This window comes from Sebastes umbrosus, chromosome 19 (assembly GCF_015220745.1).
Source record: "Sebastes umbrosus isolate fSebUmb1 chromosome 19, fSebUmb1.pri, whole genome shotgun sequence".
In the NCBI taxonomy this organism is placed as follows: domain Eukaryota; kingdom Metazoa; phylum Chordata; class Actinopteri; order Perciformes; family Sebastidae; genus Sebastes; species Sebastes umbrosus.
The window spans coordinates 16,532,500-16,554,914 of NC_051287.1; the positions used below are offsets into that span (position 1 = coordinate 16,532,500).

Sequence of the window (22,415 nt, forward strand, 5' to 3'; positions counted from 1 at the left end):
AAAAGCATTGCTCTGTTGAAGGAAATACCCAAAACATTGTTTTTTGTCCAAATAATCTCCAGGGTTAAAACACCATTATGGACAGGGGGGAGGTTAGAATTTGGGGTTCATTCAGGTGCTATAGTCCCACCAATCAAAGTAGCATTCAGTAACCATTACAGTAGGGACTGAGGTGCAATGTAGCAGCGCTGTGTGATAGACAGAAAAGGCCTTTCCCTCTTCAACCCAACCACCCGCCATCAGCAACGTTTAAACCAAACCAGAGCGGCCATCTTGGCTCTGTTCATTTACCACAGGCCAATCAATATAAGGGCTCCTCTGTCTAGCTCCACTGCGAGGTCCTGCCCATTCCCGGTGCTAAGCTACGGTGCTAATGCTAGCAGTATATGCTGCCATGCCATTGGAAATCGCAGTGGAGACACTAGCGCCATGCAAACCAATCACAGAAGTCATTCATCTGTTGTCATAGCTACCAGGACACTCAACACTCAGAAAAGGCTAATGTGCCGTGGTGCCATTTTGGGCCATGTTGGGGGACGGCTGTTCATCTTTTGGTCGCGCATTCAATACGGTTTCGTCTAACGGCACTGCAAAGAACTCTGGGGCATACTTTGTGCCATGCGTGCACGCGAGACAGATAGGGGGGGAAATAGAGAGGGCAGAGTAGGAAGCAAAGGGTTGTGGGTAAAGGGGCGGTGCAACATTCAGTGCCCGTCTCCACTGTGAATAAATCAGGAGAGGGCTGAAGGTCAGGCAGTGAAGGACTCACCCAGACCAGGCTCGTTCAGTGCACTGTAGCGTTCCCTCAGGGCGAGGGGGGTTAAGGTTCGCCTGCGCTCTTCACTTCCAACAACCTAAAATATAAATAAAAACAGCAAAAGGACATTATGATCAATTTATAATTATTATTAAGTGTCATAAATGTAGCACTTTTTAACCTTTTTAACGCCCTCTGTTTGGCCCGCAGGACATTAGCACCATAAAAAAAACAATAGAAAACTACTAGTACAATGAAAAGCTGCATGAATATGCACATGTAATATATGTATCAATAGATTGGACTTTCATCTTTTTGGTCATTTTCAAAAAGACTGCCCTGTTGTAACAATAATCCAAGTTTAATGCACAGCAGAGTATACAAGTGAAACCTTAGAAATATGATTTCCCCCCACTTTTAAAGCGTCAGTCTCAACGATGTAATAAATCCTTGGAAACTAAATGTCCAAATTCATCAAAAGGGTCAAACAATCCACTTAAATTTTATGAAATCACTTTTTTTATTGACGTGACTGGGAGGTAATGTTTCTAAATGTAATCCAAATATTTTGTTGGGGTTTCATTCTGTCAGCAGAGTTTTGCAGACATAAAATACACACTGGTCTCTCCGCATCTCCCACCGCAATCACTGTGAACCCAAGAGCAAGAAAGGCTTCGAATATCTGTCGTCATATTTTACGACGTTATCACCCTAAAGAAATGGGGGGAAAATAGGATTCTGTGTTACTGTGGTCATATAAATGTAATTTATGGTGCTGTTAGATTGCTGCTAGACTGCTTGAACCGTTTTTGACCGCAGTGTAAATGTTGCTTTTGAAAGGCTAAACGGCAACAAATATGGATTGAAGCAGGATATTTCGTCAGATAAAAAACATGATGGGAATTTTGGATATTATTACATCCATCTTTTTTCAAAAACTTTTGACTTTTGGGCTGAGGCTATATTACAGAGACGGACTAAGCGCTACGTTGCTCGCCATGTGTGTGTGTTTGAGAGAGAAGGTGGAAGGTAATGTTTCTGTACGTTTTTAATAATAATAATTTGAATGTCAGCATTATGAAACTTCGATGCTCTGAGCTACTCAATGCAGCCCTACTTGGTAATATATTTCTTTCGATTACTGTCAACTGAGCACGTTGTTTTGTTCGTCTACGAAGCATCATCTGTTTTTCTTTTTGCCCCTGTCAAATATCTGCCTGTTCTGTAAACCTACAGACTACCTGTCTGAATGAACACCATTGCTATAGTCGTGAAAAAGATTCCGACGTTATCATCACATTTTCTACCCGGTTACACACGCGCCTCACCTTTCACACCTCTCGCGACACACACCTTGAGAACCACTGATTTAGGTGAACCACCCCAATAACGGGGGGAGATGTTAAATGGGTAAAGAAGTGCTGCATACTGTTTTACTATTCTCCAAGCAGAATTTGAATAGCGCACACACCGGTATACAGTATGTTGAATGACTGAAATTGACTTCCAATATCACATTTTTTTTTTTGTTAAAGTGCAAATGTAGTGTATATATATGCAGTACTGGCATTCATTTTGCAAAATTGCTTTCAGTTTATTTAAAATCAAAGATACACATTATACACAGTTTCAACCAATGACAAATATTGGACAAGCCAATAGTTCATCCAGTAGTAATAAGTATAGTCTTACTGTTCTCTAGCCAATCAGGTGTGGCAAGTAACGGCTGACAAAATCCCACCTCACACTTGGTAAGTAAGACATAATAGCTAATGTAGATATTGTGCTATACCTTAAAGAAAACCTTCAGAATAACTGATTTCTTAATTGGAGAATGCCACGAAACGACCTCTGTCTCATCAAGCAGATGGACATCTAAGGAAATTCAAGAGCAAAAGTTTGTGTATGTGTGCTTGCGCGGAGTTGCTTAAGTTCTTACCTTGACACAAGGTGGCATGGCTATGTTTAGGTTACACAGTACATGCTGCACGTCCTCGTACTTGGTGCACTTCCGCAGAAAGGATAAAAACCCAGCGGCATCCTTGTTACTATCTCTGACCTAACATAGAGAAGTGATGGACAGAGAGGAGAAGAGAAAGAAAGAGGAGAATATGGAGAGAGAAAACCAGAGAGAGGAACGGAAGAGAGAAGGGCGAACAAAGATTTTAAGCGAAGAGAGATGGAGCAAAGAAGGGAGTGAAAGAAAGAGACAGGGTTGAGAAAAGAAGAGAATGAAAAAGAACAAGACAGAGGAGGAGGAGGAGGAGGAAGATGGAAAAACAGATCAAAACGGGTATTAGAGCCCTCCACAATGTCTCGAACATGTGGCGCAGTTACATGGGACGAGAAGCAGGGGGAAACAGGGATGGAAGCAGTCCACAGGCAGGCGAGAGGGAGAGATTTACCTGCACATTTTACCTGGACGTCTGTCAGACCAGACAGTTACAGAGTGACCGTGAGAGAGAGAAAGAGAGACAGTGAGACAGACACGTACAGACAGGCAAGGCCGCAAAGATAGGAAGGCAGGCAAAGAAAGTGAGGGAGTCACACAGGACATGCAAACAATTACCCAAGAGAGTCGACAGGTAAGACAGGTAAGTTGTTTGTCGCTTGGCTACACCATTAATGAAACGATATTTATCAAAGTAGTCATCTAGCTGATACTGAGCAGTAGTGTGTGTCACTCTGACGGACAGAAACACACTGATAGACAAATAGATGGATTATTTATCAAATCAAATTAACAAACCAATGAAAAGACATGAAAAACATGCACAGTATGAAACAGACAAGTTATCTGTGCAAGAGAAGGGGTTTAAAGAGCATCAATAAAATGCAGAGGGTGAAGAAGTGACAATTACGATCAGAAAGAAGGACTACATGTACAGTGATGCATCTGCAACCAAAGGGACACACTTAAAAAACAGTGTATCATTATATATTAGGGAGGTGTTTATTATTGTATTACACATTCAATTAAAATAAAAAAAAAAACACACAAAAAAAATCAGGGATGCATTTGTTTAAAGGGACTGTTTGAAACTTCTTACACGTGTAAATCAATCCGGGTCGCTGTCCCATGCGCGCGTTCGTGTGTGGCTACGCCGTTCAGACAAGACTCCGACACAAACTACACGGAAGCACCAAAACCGCAAAGTTATATCTAATGAAGCCCGTCTTGCAAAACAGTGTTGGCCGCGGTCGGAGGGCCGGAGTCTCTGCTGTACTCTGCTCCTCTGCCTACCTGCTTGCCTTAACTCACACACCACGCTCGTTCTCGCTCAGCTTGCTCCACCTCACGTGGATGCGCACAAACTCCACACTGCAGAAGAGTTAGTTTAGCTCTGAGAATATCTAGTGAATGTACAGTGGACGTTTGTGCAGAAATAAATGCTGCAGCTCCTCCAGACCAACAGAGGTTTTCCGTGTCTTGTGAAGTGACGGTGCTCCGCAGCAAGAAACGTTATCGTCTCTGACCGGGTGCCGGTGTCTCCCCTGTTTCCTCCGGCCGCGGTCGGGAGGCTGAAGCAGGAAAAGCCAACACTAAGATCAGCATTGATTCATGGAAAGACCTTCGTCTGGTCAGCTAACATTACTGCCAAGCAGCTGAAATATAGAGTGATATTGTGGTTTTAGCTGACGTGTGTCGCCTCACTGTTGTGAGCGATGCTCGTTCATGTCTATGTAGAGCGAGCACAAGCGCGAGCCCGAGCAACAGGACGCTGACTTTCGTTGACTTAACGGCCACAGGTGTCGCTGTTAACAAGCATTTCTGATTCTTACAAACAGTCCCTTTAAAGGTCTTATTGATAACATAATTATATGGACAAATATTTAAAAATAATAACAATAATACATCCACAGAGCCTTTACAAAGGTGACGAATAAAAAGTATGGCTTTTCCTGAAAAAAAAAAGAGATTATGATTGTGAATTAATCATTTTATAAATGTTGGCAGGTCCAACAAGGCTTGTGAGCCAATAGTAAAACCACGTTGGTATCACGTGGTGTCTCTGTGTCGTCAGTTAGTGTGGAACAAACGGGATAAATGGCTGAGATTGACAGTAAGAGCCTGGCAACGACTTGTTGTGAAGTGAATGCAATGGAACTGGGGAAGGAGACATCTAATGGCTAAATGATATCAATAGCACCTTTAACTTGTCATTTGTTTAGGAAGAATGATTTGACAAACACGATTTGACACCCACGAAGAAGAATGAACTGACTGACAAACATACACAGATCAAGAAATGTGTTCATCAATATGTTAAAAATCATCAATAATAACAATTTGTAATGAAATACCTTCATGCTGTATGGATATATGGTGAAATTCACATGTTTTCTTAACCTTAGGATTGTTAGGATGTTATTCTGTCAATTTTTTTTTTTACTTTCACTGCGTGGTGTTGCTGATTAACTGCAGAGAGTGCACAGCGCTGTACTGTACATGTTAATGGTGAGACAAACTGATAGAAACGACAGTGAAAAGCACACATAAAAAACCACCGTACGAACAGGTTGTTTGGGTGATCAGCAGGTGGGGGCTCAGGAGGAAAACTGACTAACACGGCGAGAGGATCCTTGGCACACTGAATCCAACAGCTGAACATCAAAACCACAGTACTGTACAGTATGAATACGTAGCGAGTGACAGAAAAAGCAGGCATGTGAACAGTCAGATAGAGACAGACCTTGACAGAGACGGGCAGCCGGTTATCTCGGAAGGCCTGGAAGCTGAAGCTGCGAGGCTGCTGGGTGGCCTTCCTGATCGGCACCAGGTTCCCAGAGCACTCCAGGTGCAGCGGCATGCCCTCCATCAGCTGGGGAAAGTTTCACAAAATGTTAAGGGTGACAAGATTAGAGCCGAGACGATTAGGCGAGAAAACGATTAGTCGATAGGCAGGAAAAATAATCGTCAACTATTTTGATAATCAATCAAGCAGAAATAGCCCAACAATTATAATATTCTCTGATTCCAGCCTCTCAAATGAGAGACTTTTCTTCATCATATCTCATTCTAAACCACGGCTGCCCAAAGTGGGGCCCGCGGGCTAAAATTGGCCCACCATCAGGTTCAATTTGGCCCGCCAGATGTTAGCGGATTTTGTTTTTATAATTAAAAGGCCCACGGGATTAGCGGCGATCCCGACCAACTTTACTGTCTTTTGGAGGCTGTAGCAGGCTCAGTCTTAGAGTTAGGCGAATGCACTGGTATCATATGAAACTACAAAACCTAAGGAATCCATTGCACTATGCCATGTTAGCTTGTCGGGAAGGATGCTAAATAATGCTCCAAAGTGGCGAGGGAAAACTGGGTATGACTGGAAATGAGCCCAATTGTGTTCAGCAGGTGGGTTTTAAGGGTTAACTACAGTATGTAAAAGCTAAAACAATATTAAATTAGGAGAACTTGGGATCCTAGTACCATTTTGAATCTTAACAATACAATACATTAGCTATGTACTTTTGGTCCATGGCCCACCATTAAGTTACAGTTTTGGCCCTCCAAGGGAAAATGTTTGGGCCCCCCTGTTTTATACTAAATATTTTTGGGTATTTGGACTTCTGGTAGAACAAAGCAAGACATTTGAAAACGTCATGTTTGGTGAAGTTGTAATGGCCATTTTTTCACAACTTTTTGACGATTCACAGATTAAATGATTATCGTTTAAAGCTGCAGTGGGTATAAATGGAGCAAATGGTGTTAGGCGTCTTTCTTTTCGTCTTGAAAATGAAAAAAAAGAAGATTCTTTTCTTGCATCTTCTAACCTAAGTATTACTTTTGAGTAGCCACAATTAAATTTATATTATATAAATTATTCTTTAGAAACAATAGCCAATCAAAGTGAGTAGATAAAAAATATATGTCACATGTTATATATGCACTGTCTAGGATAACTCCTACTGCTTTCCGCAACACCTTTCCCGTTTTGTGATCTTGGCAACATTTTCCGTTTCGCACTGTGCTGCTGACCTCGATGTCTCGACTTCGGGCAACTTCGGTGAAGTTTTCGTGCAGCTCCAGCGTTTTGTCCATCTTGTCATCTGTCATGCAGTAACAACGCAAGCGTCCCTCCCGCGCTTCGTTCATCTTAGCGAAAATAACAAACTTGGCCATGTACGGGACGGACATCAGCTCCCGGTACAGCAAATTGGCAAAGGTCACTGCCTCTGCCGTGCGTGGGCAGTCTGCCAGCCAGAATCTGGATAAAGGTAGGAGAAGACGAATAAGAAGTGTGCGAAAGAGAGCAGGGAAAGAAAGCTCGCCTTGATTACTGCTGAGGTGCTCACCTTGCAGATACATTGGTAGTAAAGTTGGCACAGCTATGGGCATACATTAGCTTGGTGGTTCCAGTGATGTCCTCCCACTGAGCTGGCGCTGTGCCACCTGAGACACACCAAGCACACTGTGTCATTCATGCCATGATAACCACGGTAACAGATGCCAACATAAATGCTCTTGCAGCACATTTTATGCTTTAAGTACATCAAAACCAATACAGAAAGTCATTGGATCCTACCAATGACACTGCAGAGGAGGCGCAAGCTGGTGGTGTCACCCTCCCCAGCATCCCGAGGACTCTCCCGCCAGGACGGTGGCAGAGGGATGCGCAACCCGATTGGCCGGTGGAATTTGCGTCGGCGGGGCTCGATGGTAACCACTGGGCTGAAGGTCGCCTGGTTACCAAGCTGCCGAGTCAGCAGTTCATCAGGGATTGGCTGCGCCTGAGGTGGGAGCGGTGGTGCAGGGGAAAGCTTATTAAAAAGGAGGATGCTAAAAAAAAAAAAGACAGTTTAAAGGATATGGAGTGCAAGAAGGCTGGGGTGCATAAAATATATGAAAGATAAGCTCAAGCACAAACACAATATAAAAGATCCAAATGGATAGTAAATAGGCAGGGAATAGAAATAAGGGGTACAAAAAGAAAATCTGTGCAATAGACTGAAACATCAAACTCACAGCCATACTCACACATGCAACCAATTCATATTTCACACCTGACCCAACTCAGATCAGTGCATCAGCTCGGTCAGTGTGGCTCACAACTTAAATCAGGCAACTGAAGAGTGATGAATGGCTGGATAAAAGGAAAACATAAACAGAGCAGCATAAGGCAAAGCAAAACTCAGTCCCATGCAGTTTCCTTAAATAACATCAGTGCTGTGACAAAATCTGACAGACAATGTAAACAATGTATGCTGAAGTGACCAAAAAAAAACGGAAATGTAGAACCCATAATCCGTCATAATCTCTCTGTCATGAGAAACAAAACCAAGCGGAGGTTCCGGGGTGAAAAGAGACAGTCAGCATGAGTGTTCGCCAAGTTCCCATATGTGTGTCTGTGGAGGTCTGGATGAGTGACAGTCGGCCACACGTTTGCCAAAAGCTCCTGTTTGGCAGGACGGACACCACGTGTTGTAAATGCTAATTTAGAAATGGTGCAGTATGGCATGACAGGCTGAGACACTCCACAGGTCTAGTTCTTGGCACCTATATGCATGGTGATGTATTGAATTGTAAAACTTTGTTATTTTGTATTTTGAAGGCACTGAAAACCTTTTTTTCTCAATCACTGTTTCTCAGTCAGTGTTATCTAAAACAGTGGTTCCCAACCTGAGGGTCTGGGTCAAAGATCACAGGAGGTGCGCCAGAATTTGTCTGCTCTGAGACTGTCAAAATTTGATTTGCACATGTTTGAACCCGGTATTTGTGCACAGTTGCAGATAACGATCAGGCTACACTAATATTATTAGTATTACTTTGGTATACTATTTGTATTTGTATATTTAGCATACCATTCGTAGAATTAGATTCCAGTGGTGGCTGCGTAGGATTGTTTCCGACTCGAGTGATCCAAACATGTCCAATAACTCCGGAGCTTTGTAAAGTACAAAAGTCCAAATTTATTGAAAAAAAAATGTAGAGATGAAAATGTAATAATTTCTAAAATTCACAACATGTTTTAATCTAATGAAATATTCTGCTTCAATCCATATTTGTTGGCGTTTAGCCTGTCAAAATTAACCTTAAAAAATCGATTTGCACTCCCACTCGCTGCACACAAAGGGAGGCACGCACCTGTATTAGCAACAATCCAACGGCACCATGAATTACATTTATTTAACCACAATAACGAAAAAATAAATTTCGGCTCTAACATTTAAGTCATTACAAAAAAAAAGGAAAATAGGTTGGGAACTACTGATCTAGAACAGTTTTGGCTATTTCAAGAGAAATTTCTGCAACATTTAGCAACCTTTGTATCAAAACCGTTGAGCCGCTGTTTGTTTATATTGCCAGCACTGTCAGTAAAAAAGAGCTTGTCAGTGTTAAACTCTAAATAATAAATACCTACCTGAATTTTTTTCAAGGCATAAACTTTGATTGATGCTGATGTAGTCATGAATATTTAATGTTACAGATACATTATTAAAGGGGCTTTAAACCTATGAAATAAACTGTATCTAACAGGTTAATGTTTCTCATAGAAAAGGACCATACCAGTGTTATTTAATATTTTATCCATTTACTGCAACCATGCATATTTTACATTACTGCTGAGCAGATTCTAAGGCATATCGTTTTCTTCATATCTCGGGATGGTTGTTGGTTTTTTGGTTCAGTATCAGCAAAAGATGATGTGGTATTCACTGTGAAGAATTAACTAAAGCAAATGTATACTGTGATTTAATAAACAGAAAACGATTACTATAAGAAATGTAAGGTAGGAAAATTACATTTCAAAAACTTTAACATGTAAACGATTTGCAGTAAATGGGGGAAAAAAACCTGCAAAAAATGCAAATATGGAATCAAAAATGGATCCGCTGCTTGTCATAGATGCAACAACTCATACGACAATTCATAAACTTCCTTCAAACATAGAGATTCATAAGAGAATAAAGCATCTGTCTGCAGTCAGCAGTACAGCGTACGCATTCACCCTCAATGACTGATAGCACGACTCTCACAAATTCAGGCTTGTCGTTTGTCAAACAGACAGAACATCAACTTCAGGATATGAAATCTGTGAAATCGCAACTCCAAGAGACTCAATGCATCACAAATTGAAATACGGCTGGCACAAACCAGCGATTCACAGACTGAGAGTCAGCTGTTTTTATAATTCAAACATCTGTCCTCGGTAATTTCTGAAAAGAACCAGATTGACTCTGTTGTACAAGCAGAATAACAAATTATGAAAGGTGTGTAGGGTCTGTGATGTCATGTCTGCAATTCCCTCTCCTCTTCATCATTCCTGCTCACACATAACGCTCTCCGTCTACTGTATTTTATCTCCCCCATTCTTACCTGCAGCCCCAGTCTCACTCTCTTGGTGACGGCCGTCTCGGGGAAGATGGCCTCGACGTGGGGCACCAGCTTACTGGTCAACCGGCCGCCCTCTGGGCCAATCAGATCGCTCTCCTGCTGAATGCGGGAGACCACGGCGAAGTAGAGGGGGAAGTCGGTGGAGATGATCCGACGGATTCTCTTCTTCTCCAGCTCGTCTTGACTCTCCAAGTCTACACACAGGGAGGAGTGAAGATGAATAGAAAAAGAGACACAGAGGGAACAATAAAGAGAGGTTGGTAAATATTAGAATGCAAGTTACACGTGTGAAGGTGAGAAAAAATGCCCTTCCCTGTGCCCTTGTTCTGCAAATCCAGGGTCATACGTCAAGATTAAGACTGACTCATCTGCAACTGTGCAACGTCTCACGAACCATCACACTGACCTTCATCCATGCCATTCAGAATAGTTTCCAGCACTTCGTCACCATAGCGATTGCGATGTTCCTTCCAGACTGAGCCATTTTCGCTGCGGAGGACCACGAGCTCTCTGTCCCCTCGGCCCAGTGAGGCAAAGTGGGGGATTTCTACAATTACTGGCCTGTGAAAGAAAGACAAATCAGGTGTCTTCTATTCAGGCACAAGGAGCATCATGAATCCTTTTGAAAAATAAATAAATTACAAAATGGGGTTTGTGATATAGAGCAAATAGATTTTGTGATCTCATTAAAAAAAAAAGAAAAAAATATCCAATTATGTTTTGTTCCAATACTGTTGCTGGTATACCATGATTTACAGTATTGCCCTGAGATATATAGACTTATTAATCTCCACTAGATGGCATCATAATCATCAGCAAAATGGAGCACATTATTGTCATTCTTCCAGTTTCTGTTTGAGTTGAGAATTGGTATGCTAATTATCTTTAGAACAATTTTATAACTCTTACAATTTAATGAAAATTGAAAGAATTAGGGGCTTTAACTAACAATTATTTTCACTGTTGATGAATCTGTTGATTATTTTCTTGATTAAGCGATCAGTTGTTTGGTCCAGAAAATGATGATTGTCAATCAGTGTTTCTCAAAGCCCAAGATGACGTCCTAAAAAGTCTTGTTTTGTCCACAACTCAAAAATTCAGTTTATTGTCATAGAGGAGTAAAGAAACCAGTAACTATTCTCATTTTAGAAGCTGGAATCAGAGAATTTAGACTTTTTTTTTCTTAAAAAAAGTTACTCAAACCGATTAATCGACCATCAAAATAGTCAACGATTAATTAAATAGTTGAATCGATTAGTTGTTGGAGCTCTAATGCAAACATTTAATTTATTTTCTGTTTTATTTCTTTCATTTCACACGAGTACAAACATTCTGATTCCTATATTACCCACCAAAACATAAATATGATTTGCAGTGACTGCCCAATGCTGAAAACATAAATGCACAAATGGGCTGACACACAAAAAACACCAAATTGTGCTTGACAAAGTATTTTTTTACATGAAGGTCATAAAGCTGTTCAAATGCAGTAAATAAACCAAAGTTGACTCACCCAAGGAACTGCATACTGGATGGCCCTAGGGAGATGATACGGCTAGCGAGCCCCTCCCCCTCCACCAGCGGAGGAGGCGTGGTCAGTTTCTGAGGTTTGACCAGGCGGCAGGTAATGCGTGTCGGTGCGGTGCAGGTTCGAGGAGGAATGATGACTCTTAGGCCGTGGTGTCGGCTGCCCCGCATGGAGCCTCCTCGAGCATCCACCATAAAACTCACCAGGAAGCTGAGAGTCAAACAGATGATTAAATAAAAAAGTTCAGATGATCACTTTAATGTTATTAAGATGCATTTAATATTGGGTTGGAATATATATATACACAGGGTTGGAATATAAAATGTATGTCAATACTGGGCTTTCCTGAGGGGAATTCTTCCACTGAATGAGACAGAGGGATCATTTGTGGTTTATTCAGCAGTGTTTGGAATTGATCTGGTCTCTGTCTGTTTCAGAGTGATTCATACAGCACAGACACCGATTCATTATGTGGGTGCCCTTTTCATTTGATTATCTCAATATGGCAGCGGAGGACAGGCCATCTGGAGTGGCCACTAAGTGCAGCAAGAATGACATAAAGAGACTTTAAAAAGAGCCCCGTGGTGTTTGATCTTGCATTAGACAGGCAACTTCATACAGGTGTGTGTGTGTGTGTGTGTGTCTGTGCATGTGTGGCAGGGTGACTTTTCTCTCATGAGTTCATCTTGATGTGCAACGCCTGCACATATTCAGCTTTTTTAAATGCTGACTCATCATGCTGTGTATAAATTACAACACCGCTATCACACCAAAGCGTGTAATAGACCCGTCTGTCCACCAGAGGATAGCGTGTCAGTGTCACATTTTGCCTCACCAAGGTTGTGAATATTACATGCGTGTATGAAGGTGCAGTACCAGCAGCGGGCAACAAAACCACTCACTTAGGTTTAGGAAAAAAACATCATGGTTGGCCTTAAAATAAGTACGTAAACTAAGTAAAATACATATGGAAACAACGTGACATAACTACGGAAAACGCGTCACAAACACGGACGGAGAGTTAAAATCCTCAAGTGACCAACATGTATCATTTATGTATCATCCCATTTAAGGTATAAATCCTGGGTTCAATTTAATAGAAAACAGCGCTACATATATTATTAATTTTTGTCATTTGCCGGCACTGTAGGGAGTGGTGTGGTGGGTGGAGAATCTGTGGTTCAGCCTTGGCATTCATTGATGTTTTGATGTCAGGGATGTCACGACATCAGCGATGATCAGTGATCATATAAGATGACGGATGATTCGGCAGCAGTTAGTAGGTGTGGAGTTACTGAATATGCCTTTAGAAATCTGTGTTTTGTCACTGCTAACATGGCAATTCATATTTAATAAAAACTTTTAAAGGTTGTCTAAATGCCCAAATGAGACCCCTGTCTCTAACATCCTAAACATGTAAGTCTAAATTCAGAGTATTCTTTGACTGCGTTTTACATATTTTCCCCTTTATTCCATCTTCACTGCCCTTGCATGCATTCTGTACTTTTAAAAAAATCATTTGCAATACTATTAATCTCATTGAGTCTGCCAAAAACCCTTCTTTATGACGAGCATGCAGCAAAATGTTTTATTGTCTGACCCAGTGTGAATAGGGCTGGCCACGGGGCTGACGTTGTCTGAAGTCTCCGTAGCCGGACTGCTCGGGATGAGAGAGTCGTCATCATACTCCTTTGGCAGTGGGATGGGGGTGTGCTGAGGTCAGAAGGGGGAGAACAAAAAAAAAGACAGGCAGTGAAAAATTGAGAGGCAGTTAAATAACCATGACTGAAACGATTAAGACAGAGAAAAGATAGAGAGAGAAAAGGAAAGAGAGGAGGTGACACGGCACAATGAGAGAGTGAACAAATGAGACAATGATAGACAGAAACAGGCAGAGGAAACCAGAAAAAAGAGCAGAGAGTCTAATAGAAGAGACGGAGAATATCAGAAGCCAAAAGAAGAGATATAAATAACCACTATTCGATGAATTAATAATCTGTCTTCAATTGGATAAAGAAACAAATGTTTACAAAGTGTAATGCTCCCTCTAAACGTCACAAGCTAAGCCTACCTGATCCAGCAGTACAGTCTCTGGGGACACACAAGGGATCCTGGGAATAGCAGGAGAATATGGCCTGTAGGAGAGGAAGTGAGAATAATGTAAGACAAGAAACTGACTATTATTCTGCAACAAACAAATAATTTTATCTCATCCGCGTCATAATTTAGGACAGAGATACTGTAAGTGATCCATGCCAGCCATTCAATAACTTGCTCAATCCTATTTTATGACTTCTGTTACCGGTATGTTAGGTATTTTCTTGAAAATACCAGTAAAAAACTCAGTTTCAACCATAGACTGTATATAAAGATGGACGACATGACAGCTCCCCAAAAGGGAAGCCAAAACATCTCGATCGCCCCCTGGTGGCTGGCTGCAGTGTAGGTCATAAATCCCGCCTCCCTCCATGTTAGTGGATGGGACATGGGCAAAACTAAAAAAATCAAAGTACACGTCAAATTGAGTTTTTCCCAAACATGGTTTCTGTCATTTTAGGAAGTTCTTATCACGCTGGTTTGTATATTCAAGTGTTGATTTTTCTCATATGTTGGTAAAAAGGAAAATGTTGTGACTACATGCTGATGAAAAACTGACACCATTTTTAAATAGAGAGGATAAAGATAGAGCAGATAAAGATAGAGGAGAGCAAACAGGGCTGGAGTTGAGAGCAGAGTACGCCTATGGTTTCAACTGTCACCTGCAGATCCCCCATTTACCAGACAGCACAAATGCAGAGACGTGAGTACACAGTGACTTACGTGGTACCCAAGCCACCCTCAAAGTCTCTGAGGGTTTTCTTCGGGGAGAGGAAGTCATCGTCCTGGTCCTTGAAGTCATCAAGCTTCAAATAACGTGCTCCGTCCATCCCGAGCAGCTCGTCTCCTGTGGGCAAAATAAAGAAGTAAGAAAGTGGGGAAAAGGAGCAAAGAGGGAATAACAGAAACTGGCAAAGAACAGGTTACACATAAAGACTTAAGAGAGAAAAGGACGAGACCGGGGGGAATACAGGGCAAAAAATGATGCTGATCTCAACTTCTTCCACTCATAAAGTCGTAAAATGTAAGTTTCTTAAATCAAGTAAAAAATATGCCAATGGAATTCCCCATTTTTACAATTGTTTTTAGTTTTAATAATAATAATAATAATTAATTAATTCAATTCTCAATGGACAAAAGTAGTAATCGTTAACACCACTCTCCTTCCCATCCCTCCACCTTCATGAGAACCACAGAAAAAATGGCCATAAAGCAACCTCAAATATTTTAGTCAAAGCAATGGAGGTCAAACCAACAACAACCAGAGCCGATGGAAACCAAAGGAGTGAAAGAAGAGGATTGATAAGACAGTGAATATTAACACAGTTTAAGACACTGCATGGACGGCAAACTGCAAGGCACCTGGTGACAGCTTTTTTTAGTGAGCATGCCCATTAAAGATGAAATCACATGTGGTGATGGTTGTTTCTGTGTGGGAGAAAATAGCTCAATTATTAAGGAGGAATGGTATTGAAATAATGATCAGAACAACAATAGTAAACGATAAAGCACTTCACAAAACAGAGTTGATCACAGACATTTTGACCCTTCGCTGAGCCCCTCCCTAGAACGACCGCTGTCCAATCCTACGTTAGCAACCGTAACTAGGCTCAGGAGGCGCGTCAAGCTTTCAGCGGTGTGTATGGAACCTGCAAGTCCGACAGCAGATATGCTCAAAGTTTAAAGGGGAGTGTTGTATATTTTTTCGCTTTTCCGAAGACAAAAATGCAAGAGGAGCGATGTCGGAAGTGTGGCATCACTCGCACTTTACTTTGGAGGTGTTACGTGACGAGGCATTATCAATCGACTTGACAAGGGCGGCTTCAACCGCAGGTGCTTTCCCCATGCACATTTATTTTTTATTCAGAGAAAATCACGTTCTTTTTCCAGTTATCATATCAATGTGCAAGCAGCACAGGTATCCAGCCAGAAAGCCCGAAAGACGGCCCGCGAGGCAAAGTATCATGGGAGTAAAGTAAAAAACAAAACAAAAATCAAATTGTTAGTCTAACGTTTTCAAATGATTTTCCATATGTTGTCATGTATGAAAAGACCCGAAATGAACATTGTAAGCAGACTACTTGATTACTATAAGCAAATTATATAAACAGCATTTGTATAAGAATGATCTGTCCCAAGCTTTTTGATCCATATAAGCGGTTGGCCACTGTAACCGTGGTCACTATAAGCGGTTTCCACTGTATATTAGATAATGAAAAAGCTGTAGGGAGTCGTAATTAAACATTAACTTAGCTTAAAAAAACCCAATTTATTACCTTAACCTGCTGTGCAACAACATTGTTCCTGTATATGTTTGTCCTTCACGTGAGTTGTCAAGATGTGGGGTGTCTGACGCTTCATTCACAATACTCCGCCGTCAAATTAGCCTTTATTGTGAATGTGTAATGTGTAAACCTTTCTGTCTACTTCTCTCTGATATATCAGAATGATTATTCCAGAAATCTGCCAATATTTCTTTTGGAGTATCTCTCACTGATATCGTTGAAATAACGCCATATTGTTATGCCGGGAGGGAAAGCTTGACAGACCTAGCAACAGTAACCAAGGGGGGAGGGGCTTAGTGAAGGGTCAATTAAACATTCATTAGTAGGCTACAAAATATACAGGTAAACAAACAAAAGAAATGTTAAAGAAGCAATACAATTAAACAAGTACAACAAGAACAACATGAAGCTTGCGTGTAAAAATGCTTTCAAAATTTGTTGATTTGATTTCATTCTGAATTTCTTTAAAACAGAAAGACGACTGCATAAACAGCAACTGTGCGTGCTGAGTGTCACAGCTGGGGCACAGCATGCATGTAATTTAGCTTATTGATCAATTAAGCTGTAAAAGGCAGGAGCACTCATTTTCATAATGGCTCGATTGGAAGTGAGCTGTTTGTCTTTCAAATGCAGAAACACTGGAGCTCTGTCAATAATGAGTCCACGGACAGATGTGCATTGAACGCTGGTAAAAAGGAAAAAATGTCGTGACTACATGCTGATGAAAAACTGACACAATTTTTAAATAGAGAGGATAAAGATAGAGCAGATAAAGATAGAGGAGAGCAAACAGGGCTGGAGTTGAGAGCAGAGTCAGAGGAACTGATTAAAAAGACAATTAGTGACACACGGAAGAAAATGAGAATTGCAATGAAGGCACAAGTTCACTAGCCACCGGACCGGACAAGCCAGAGATACAGACACAATCCTACCTAAAGTTAGCTGGGCAACCCCTACAAAACAAATGGAAAAGGGTGTTATAAACAGTCATATCCATATTGAAATTCATGGTGGTACATTGACGTGTCAGTGTACCTCCCATACAGTCTTCTTCTACCATAATAGCGAATCAGAGCTGAAAATCAATTATCAAAGCTGTACAGTTGATAACATGGCATAATTAAATCGGATAGCCTACCTTCATCCTCCGAAACATCCAAAATCTCATCTACTGTCTCAGGGAAACTCATCCGATGCTTCTCTGTAGTGATCTGTGCAGAGCAAGAGGAGGTTGCAAGAGAGAGAAATGGCAGTGACAGAGGAGGGAGTGAAATGGAAAGGAGAGAGAGGAGAATAGATGGAAAATGCTGAATTATGTTTGCAAACAGGTGAGGGAGCTGAAGCTGATCAAGACAATTATTTGATTGAACATCTGAGTCATGGTCTGTCAAGGTTACTTCTTTGCATACTCTGGTGTAACCATGTGAACCATGCATGATGAGTTGCTCACCGCGGAGACGGACTCCTCGGTAACCAGTTTGAGCACATCAATGACAGAGATGTAACCCAGCCGCTTAGCTATACCCAGGGGAGACGTCCCATTCTGCACAGAGAGAGATGAGAAACATCACGCTATCTATTTCCATACATTTTTAACTGTGTTTAAAAGCATTTAATTCTTTCTATGTATAGTATTCTATAAAACAGTACATTTTCACAACATCTGTTTATTTTGCCACATCATAATGTCATAATGTGATAAACCTTTTAATTGTTTAACAATAAATCAAAATGCAAATAAATGTAGCCTATGCATATTGTTTTTTTTCAAGAGGAAACATTGTTATAGAGGAAATCCTGAACTGATGTTCACACACAAAGTAATTGCAAACCTACAGGGAGCAAAGAAATGCATATCTAGTACCTTACTTATGAACCGGGGAGATGTGACATATTGACCATTGTCCACCAGAAAAATGCAAATACAATATATTTATTTTGTGTTAAAACAGCTACCTGCTACAAATTAGCAATATATCACTAGAGACAGAAAATATATCTCATATCAACAGGGGAAAATTATATAAATTGCAAAAATACAATACAGTATCATCAGCATATAGGGATGAATATAGGGATATAATTTCCCTGAGCGATCCTTACTGCTTACAATCACCACAGATGGGTGAGGCATCTAAATTTTAGACTAAAAAACTAAAGTTAGAATCCTACAGGTGCAGTATATTGACCTGTGTCAAACTCATTTTAGATCATGGGCCACATACTGCCCAATTTCATCTCAAGTGGGCCAGACCAGCAAAACCATTGCGTAATAACTTATAAATAACAACACCTTCAAATGTTTCCCTTTCTTTTAGTGTAAAGAAGTACAAGCACATTCTGGAAAATGTTCGCAATTAATGAACAATCCATTTACAAAACAGATGATGAACCGCCTGTCTCACCGATCTCTTGGCTACGACTAAAAACAGACTGCTGTTTCTTCAAACCTGCCAACAATTAATTTATCTTCTCTGCTCTCAGTTGTCCTTGCAAGTTCTTGTATTTTTCGCCATAAAAGTGTGATAATGGTGCCAAATATTATGTTCCTTGAACACTACCTTCCCGTTTACCTCTGTGAGGAAATAGGATTTGGTCCATTTTTCTTGGAAAACCTGACACTTTTTGACAAAGACATTTTCCAATGGCAGATCCTGCAAGAACAGTAGCCTACGCTTGACAGTGTTGTGTCACATAGCCTCTACGTAAGCATCTGGAATCTATAATAGCCTGCTATTCTTATTAGGACAGTGGAACCTCCAGTGGACAAATAGAAATAGCAATGCATTTTATTGAAACATTTTAAATAATGACTTCTCTGCAATTGTCACACTATAGTGGGCCGGGTTGGAACCTCAGGCCGTATGTTTGACACCTCTGCTTTAGAATATGTAGGATGTGGTTGACATTTTCAGAGGCAAATTAACATTTTGTCAAGTCTTTCTGATCATGGTGTTCATACAGTATGAATGGGGCCCTGTGCGCTTTTCCATGACCTTGTTCAATTTCTGGTAGAAATGACAGTTAACTTGAATTATGAAATGTGTATCTTACAGGTTTTACTAAATTAATGTCCGTCAAGATGTTTGAATCATGTTATATAACAGGTGTGACAGGAGAGGCCAGAAATTAGGTGTCACCTCAGAGGGATGCCTTCAAAGAGTCTTTTCCTTATTTGTTTTCACATTATCTATAGGATGCATGATTATATTTGCACAGAGAAATCAGTGTTTAGGTACAGAGGGAATGACCGGTGTTGAAAGGAAGACTATAACAGGATAAGGTATGGGTAAAGGTGTCTCACCGAAGTAATCTCATTGGGTTGGGCTCCGCTTTTCAACAACAGGGTGACAATATCAGTATGGCCCTGCTGAGCTGCCTGGTGCAGAGGGGTGTAGCCCATCTGGAGAAAATAAGAGGGAGGACGGTCAGAACAAAAAGAAGAAACACAGAGAAAGTATTCCCATCTATTATTTTGGAACATAATGCTAATACTGTACCAATGGTGCAGTTAAACAATACAGCTTCTAACAAGTAAACAAAAACTCACAGCTAGTCATTAGGCACACATGCAGTCATATATTATACAAGTGAGACGGAGATCGTTTACCCTCGTCTTGCAATTCACATGAGCCTGCTGCTGCACAAGGAACTTCACCATCTTGATGTTGCCATAGTGACAGGCCACATGAAGGGGTGTGTATCCCATCTGAGAGAAGGAGAGAGATAGCTGCTGTTCAGTAGCTTCATTAATCCCGTCGTTAAGTCGATAAAGAGGCCTTGTGCAAACACTGGTAAACAAACATGAGTATGCAAAATTGTAGGCGCATTAATTACTTTTATAAAATACATTTTATGTTGTCTTGAAGATGTTTGAACGATTTTATAGACATTTTTTAACGTCTTAAACACCGATGAGCAAGATTCATAGATTATAATTTATCTGTATAATAAAGAAATTTAATTATATCAAATTGCTATCTACTTCTTCATTCCCAGATGGACAGAGAGCTAGCAACCTCAAACTCTGAGATGAATAATAGATGGAAATTGTCAAAAACAGAGAAGCTCAATGACTATGACATACTGTAAGTCTGGCCCATTTTTGACTGTCCTTAATATGACACTGTTTCCATCAGAAAAGTGGAATAAGGTTTTTTTTCAGGGGGGGAAGGGTATTTATTATTAGCAATAATAACAATAATAATAATAATAATAATAATAATAATAATTCTTATTAGACTTTATTTGTTTATTTTATTTAATTATGTATATTTCAATTCATGTTTTGTTTTGAATTATATAATTTTTTTTATTAATAATTTTCTATTTTAATCTTTAAAACCCAATAAATTTCGATCACAAATAAATAGTAATAAAGTGGAATGAGCTCCATTCAGAGTCATCTTTTAACTCATCTCACATAATAATACTTTTTCTATCAGTTTGTGCACCAGAGGAGGAGGTGTAACGTACTCGTGAAGCAGCGTAAACGGAAGCTCCTTGTTTGACCAACGTGTCAGAGATTCCCACGTGACCTTCCTGAGCCACAAGATGCAGGGGGGTCAACCCACTCTAAAAGACATGAAGGATGGACAAGGAAAGGGTCATTTTTTAATGGTGAAAAGCTATGTAAATCAACTCTGACTCTCTTGGATTGACACGTTTTGATCCATTCTAATATTATACCTTGTTTCCCAGGTTGACGTTGGCCTGTTTGGAGATGAGCAGGGCCACCATGTCGGGCCGACCCTCCTGTGAAGCCAGGTGTAGGGGCGTGATGCCTTGGAGGGACTCGACGTTGGGTGTCGCCCCGTTCTGCAGCAGACAACTGGCCACCTCCAGCTGGTTCTGCTTGGCCGCTATGTGCAGGGAAGTGTAGCCGTTCTGTAGCGAGAAACAAGGACACACACACGCACACAAGAAGTGGGCTTTTCTTAGCACTGTTCATGTCTAATTTTAGATTCACACTTGAACGCTGTTGTGTCATGATGAGAGAGAGATTCAGAGTACAAAAGGTTGTCATGGAAGTTGCTGTATGTTTTAAGCGTCACACGCTCATTTGACCTCGTTTTGGTATGTGTGTCAGCGATGGCTTGGCATGCTGTATTGTGGCCTGCCTGTGTGAGTATGTGCACACACACACATATGTGAACGTCTTACTCGGGCAGTGCTGTGTGCAGATCCTCCCTTGCTGACCAGGAGTCTAACAACATCCAGGTTGTTGTGATGGACGGCCACATGAAGGGGTGTCAGACCGTTCTGTTAAACACATATACACATGTACACATATATAAACCCATAGACATACACACACACACAAATACATGTATATATGAAACACATACTGTGATAATCTATAAATCAGCTGATATCCCCAAATCATAGTACACAAGTACAGGTTGTCTCACCTTCCCAGCTGCATTAGGGTTGGCCCCTCTCTCCAGAAGGAGCTCAGCTACGTCCACCTTCCCATATTTAGAGGCCACATGGAGGGGAGTAAAGCCTTTCTGCTCAAAAAGAAAGCATGCTTGTCATTATTGTATATTATACTCACCGTTGTTGGAAAGAACACAGAGACAGGCTAGTTTTCTCATTAATTCTCATGTAGTTTAGAGCAGGGGTTCTCAAACTTTTTGAGGCCAGAGGCTTTTTCCAAGGACCCCCTCATAATTGTGACACCGATAAGCATATGCTTACTACCATTTGTACTCTTAGATGCCATTGGAACTATTTGTAAAACTTTTCAAATTAAATACGTCAGACCTGTTTGATAGTGATTAACAAACATATTTCAATATTTAAATCATGTTAAGATAAGATAAGATTAGATAATTCTTTAGTAGTCACACAGCGAGGAAATTTGCAATGTTATTGAATTTAATACTACCACTAATGTACCTTTAAACAGAGGGGGATTTCATTCAAATTGCATTTGGACTCAACTTGACATCATTTAGCCTACATTTCAGGTAATTGATATTACAATCAAATGGTCGCCATCTGTAGATATGCACTTTTTTAATGATACAGCACAATTTTATAATTTATAGCAAATCATTTTGCCCCACTTTGAGAATCACTGGTTTAGAAAATACACATTTATACTAATACCCAACATAAAACTCAGTCTCTGTGATAGAATGAGAACAGAATTAGATATAATTAAGCAAAAAAAATACCAGGAAGTGCTCTTGAAGTAGGAAAATTACAATTGAAACATTCGCACAGGAAAGTTCCCAAATACAAATGGCCAAAAAAAATTACAGTAAGTAAAATCTCCAAGCAAGATATAAAACATGTTTGCCTTTACTGGTGTAGTGCCTAATGTAGACCAGTTCAGTTGAGGCTGAAATCTTCTTGCAGAAATTGAGCATTAATGCATACAGATGCAGACACCTAGAATTCCCCCTC

At 40.6% G+C, this 22,415-nt stretch overlaps 1 protein-coding gene across 8 annotated transcripts in view; it reads right to left on the reverse strand.

Moving 5' to 3' along the window:
* ank1b (ankyrin 1, erythrocytic b) overlaps positions 1–22,415 on the reverse strand; it is a 93,676-nt gene that overhangs the window by 13,684 nt on the left and 57,577 nt on the right. For 6 of the 8 annotated variants that reach the window (XM_037752637.1, XM_037752630.1, XM_037752629.1 and 3 more), the window contains exons 15-35: positions 21,413–21,511; positions 21,165–21,263; positions 20,691–20,888; positions 20,478–20,576; positions 19,612–19,710; positions 19,306–19,404; positions 17,452–17,544; positions 17,140–17,212; positions 16,934–16,954; positions 14,440–14,563; positions 13,691–13,754; positions 13,220–13,332; positions 11,605–11,829; positions 10,498–10,652; positions 10,074–10,285; positions 7,282–7,486; positions 7,052–7,148; positions 6,735–6,963; positions 5,452–5,580; positions 2,697–2,816; positions 770–854 (exon numbers count right to left, since the gene is read on the reverse strand). In XM_037752637.1, the coding sequence (XP_037608565.1) occupies positions 770–854; positions 2,697–2,816; positions 5,452–5,580; positions 6,735–6,963; positions 7,052–7,148; positions 7,282–7,486; positions 10,074–10,285; positions 10,498–10,652; positions 11,605–11,829; positions 13,220–13,332; positions 13,691–13,754; positions 14,440–14,563; positions 16,934–16,954; positions 17,140–17,212; positions 17,452–17,544; positions 19,306–19,404; positions 19,612–19,710; positions 20,478–20,576; positions 20,691–20,888; positions 21,165–21,263; positions 21,413–21,511 (2,638 nt within the window). The remainder of the gene's footprint in view (positions 1–769; positions 855–2,696; positions 2,817–5,451; positions 5,581–6,734; positions 6,964–7,051; positions 7,149–7,281; positions 7,487–10,073; positions 10,286–10,497; positions 10,653–11,604; positions 11,830–13,219; positions 13,333–13,690; positions 13,755–14,439; positions 14,564–16,933; positions 16,955–17,139; positions 17,213–17,451; positions 17,545–19,305; positions 19,405–19,611; positions 19,711–20,477; positions 20,577–20,690; positions 20,889–21,164; positions 21,264–21,412; positions 21,512–22,415) is intronic. The other 2 variants (XM_037752631.1, XM_037752636.1) reach the window with 1 other exon arrangement.